At 41.3% G+C, this 3,744-nt stretch overlaps 1 protein-coding gene across 1 annotated transcript; it reads left to right on the top strand.

Annotated features, from left to right (window-relative positions):
- The first annotated feature begins 1,445 nt into the window (after positions 1 to 1,445).
- On the top strand, positions 1,446 to 2,735 carry KCNJ16 (potassium inwardly-rectifying channel, subfamily J, member 16). The gene has a single exon (XM_009894764.1). The coding sequence runs from the start codon at positions 1,446 to 1,448 to the stop codon at positions 2,733 to 2,735; it is 1,290 nt and encodes a 429-aa protein (XP_009893066.1).
- Positions 2,736 to 3,744: the final 1,009 nt, after the last annotated feature.

Below are 3,744 nucleotides of genomic sequence, written 5' to 3'. Positions count from 1 at the left end.
TTCCATGAATATGTTGGCTTCATTGTAATCCTACATCTGAACTTTTGTCAGCTGAAACCAGCTTAAAAATGGGAAAAGTACTTGTCATTTTTCCAGTGAAAACTTACAATTTTTGGAAGAGTAATGACAGTTTTTCTTCAAAAATATTAGCTTTTTTCATCAGAAATGTCAGTTAGAAGCATGACATTTGGCAAAAACTTTGAATTGTTCTAGCTGTGTACCCTGTCACTTCTGACTTGTCAGTGTTTTGTGCGTTAGCAGTTGGGGTATGGTGGAACGAGCTGGAGACCTGCAGGAAAAGGCATTTGCCTTTTTCAGTGCTGTATCCTACAAGTAATTCATAAGCATCCTGTAACTGATTACTTCAGATAAGTCTTTCCTTTTTTATTGTATTCCAGTTGATGAGGTCTCAGTTTCTAACATAAGTGCTTGTTGTTAGTCACTAAATGTATAGCCTAGCACTTCGTACTGCTGAAGTTCATATGGTTGCAATCTGCAAAGACATCCATTTTTTCTCTGATCTGACAGAGGAATCTCCTAATTCACATCACTTCCTAAATTTGTGTCATCCACAAATTTTATTAACATACTGCATGTTTGTTTCAAACTCATTAATAAAAATTTAAATACTTTTTGGCAGCCGGATTTTTTTTGTTTGTTTGTTTTAAGGAATGATTTGTGAGGGTTTCCAGGACCTCAGAGAGGTTTCTTTTTCGTTTGAAATGTAAATACTTTTCTACAAATTGAACAAATATGTCTCTGTAGCATTGGCCCAGTAAAGTTCAATTCCATGACCAGCTTTTTCTGGGCAATACTGGAACGCAAATGATGATGAATGATTGTGTTTCATACATTTTCTGGTTCAAACACATCAGCACTGAACTTGCCTGCCCGTGCTACTGAAGTCGTATATCTAAAGGAGGGTGTTTTCCCTGGCATTTCTTCTAATGGAGCAAAACAAACGAACATGCAACAAATAAATAATTAACTACCTCAAATATCTGGCTAACTTTAAGAGGGTTCATGCCATACCTGTGACTGTTCATGGGACCCCATCCTGATTTGACTGTTGCTTCACCAGAACATTAGAAGAGAGACTCACAGTGGGGTCACCACAAAGGTTTTTGATTTCTGTTTGCATCTACATACCAAATTTTAGGATTGATATGGACATTTCTGACTCATTCAGTTTCCAGCTGCCTCATATTTCCAGGCCTAAGGTTTTGAGCTATGTTGTGTAATGAATGTCAGAGTCTGTACTCTTCAGAAAATTGCTCGTGATGGCCACAGAGTGAATGTATTTAGATTTGGTGTTACACAGTTCTGGCATAGGAAATTAAAACAAAAATAAACTTTTTCTTTTATTTCATAGATTTCCAATGAACAAAGAAAACAATAGCCCTTGGGACCACGTGTGTTCTGTAAACTGATCCCACAAGGCAGATATGAGAAAGATGACTGAACAGAGTGGTTGCTATAGGCCTGTAAACATACAGGGCAATAAGATCAGTTACCGAGGCGCTTGTCAAGAAAGCCCTGAAAAGGGGATGAAAAGATTGCAGAAGCGATTTCTCCACAAGGATGGCAGCTGCAATGTGTACTTCAAACACATCTTTGGGGAATGGGAGAGCTACGTAGTGGACATATTTACCACGCTGGTGGACATCAAATGGCGTCATATGTTTGTGATATTCTCATTGTCGTATATTCTTTCATGGTTGTTCTTTGGACTAGTCTTCTGGCTGATAGCAATCCAACACGGAGATTTATTCAATGATGAAGAAATAACCCCCTGTGTTGCAAATGTCCATAGCTTCACAGGAGCATTCCTATTCTCCCTCGAAACCCAAACGACCATCGGTTATGGTTACCGCTGTGTTACAGAAGAGTGCTCTGTTGCAATCCTTATGGTTATCCTGCAGTCAGTATTAAGCTGCATTATTGACACCTTCATAATTGGAGCAGCCTTGGCTAAAATGGCTACAGCTCGAAAAAGAGCTCAAACCATTCGTTTTAGCTACTATGCTGTAGTAGGCTTAAGGGATGATAAATTTTGCCTCATGTGGCGCATTGGTGATTTCCGGCCAAATCACATGGTTGAGGGCTCTGTACGAGCTCAGCTTCTGCGCTACAAGGAAGACAAGGAGGGGAGAATGACGATGGAATACAAGGACTTGAAATTGCTAAATGATCAGATCATACTTGTTACGCCAGTGACGGTCGTACATGAAATTGATAGTGAGAGCCCCTTGTATGGTCTGGACCGGAAAGCTCTGGCCAAGGACAACTTTGAAATCTTGGTCACATTTGTCTACACGGGTGATTCAACAGGAACTTCACATCAGTCAAGAAGCTCATATGTCCCCAGGGAGATTCTTTGGGGCCATAGATTTAACGATGTCTTACATGTAAAGAAAAAATACTATAAGGTGGATTGCTTACAGTTTGAAGAAACCACGGAAGTTTATGCTCCTCACTGCAGTGCCATGCAACTGGATCGGAAGGAGCAAGAATGGAACCGAACCGAGAAGACACGGGAAAAAGAAGCAGAGACCTCAGCACTGGAGATCAAGTCATTTAATACTAACCAAAAGTCTTTTAGTGCAGTTGCCCTCATCACTAGTTGTGAAGATCCAGAAGACCCAGTGACAGCCGTCAGTCAGCCTTCTGGAGAAGTTTCTTATCAGAAAGCAGCTGTGACCTTGAGTAGGCTGTCAATAGAGTCCCAAATCTAACTTTCTACTGCAATTAAAATCCCTTCCAACAAATTCTGCTATCATAGCTTTTAGAATATAAACAATGAACTCATATGCACAAGTATGTATATTATAAACCTCGCTGACAGCATGCCTACGTTGTAATACATTGCTGAGCTGCTAGAAGGAGCTTCGTGCTGGTTAGCGTGGGTATCAGTAACAGCTTAGTGTTGGCACAAGAGAACAGCTTACATTTGGGTTGACTAGACAGCTACTGTACTTGAGCAAACTTATTGTAAACTTTATTACCCTGCAGGGACCGATGTTGGACATACCCAGAGATAGATAATGATCTAGGCAGGGAACAAAAACAATGTAGTGTGCCCTCTAGGTCAGATTTTTCAAAGCTGCCTAATTTATTTGGAAAGCCAGTTCCCAGTCTCTCTTGGAGGCTCTGAAACTCCCCCACCATCACAACAAACAGCTACTCATTTCATCGCACCTCTCTAGCGATTCAGATGAAGCTCCCAACCTGGGGTTACATTGGTGAATCTGTGGGGCTCTTCTGTGTAGGAGGGAGGAAAGAATAACTGAACCCGGTATTACTGAGTAGCTTTGGAAACCTGCTTACACCCTGCCTGTTCCTGTGGGATCCACGGTGGGATCCTGGAGAGCTTTTCTCATTTCCTAGTCGTGAGCCATTCCCAGAACTGCCACTCCCTCGGCAGCTTGAGGTATGCGGTATGGCAGCTGGCTTGGGGCTGCCTGAAGATTTTGTTATGTGGCTCTGACGGCTAGAAGGGACGGCCAAACTGGCTCGTTTGCACTGCTCAGGAATCAAAACGAGACCTCAAGTTTGAAACTGAGATCGGCAAAATCAGGTTGAGCTTCAGAAAGAAGATGGTGTTTTTAGAGTGAGCTGTGCAATATTTTAAATCAAAATGTCTTTCATTTCAGAATGTCAGCCTTGCTTTTCTTTTTAGTATATTATGCTTCTTTAAAAAGGCGAAGATCAATCTGGAGACCAAACAGTGTGATTTTGTCGAAA

The sequence above is a fragment of the Charadrius vociferus genome, unplaced genomic scaffold, assembly GCF_000708025.1.
Source record: "Charadrius vociferus isolate BGI_N301 unplaced genomic scaffold, ASM70802v2 scaffold321, whole genome shotgun sequence".
NCBI classification, from domain to species: domain Eukaryota; kingdom Metazoa; phylum Chordata; class Aves; order Charadriiformes; family Charadriidae; genus Charadrius; species Charadrius vociferus.
The sequence above is the reverse complement of the archived record's forward strand: the minus strand, read 5'-3'. Positions and strand labels throughout refer to the sequence as shown.

Bases quoted from the DNA above. Each gene is read 5' to 3' on its own strand.
- KCNJ16 (XM_009894764.1), top strand. From the start codon at position 1,446: ATGAGAAAGATGACTGAACAGAGTGGTTGCTATAGGCCTGTAAACATA.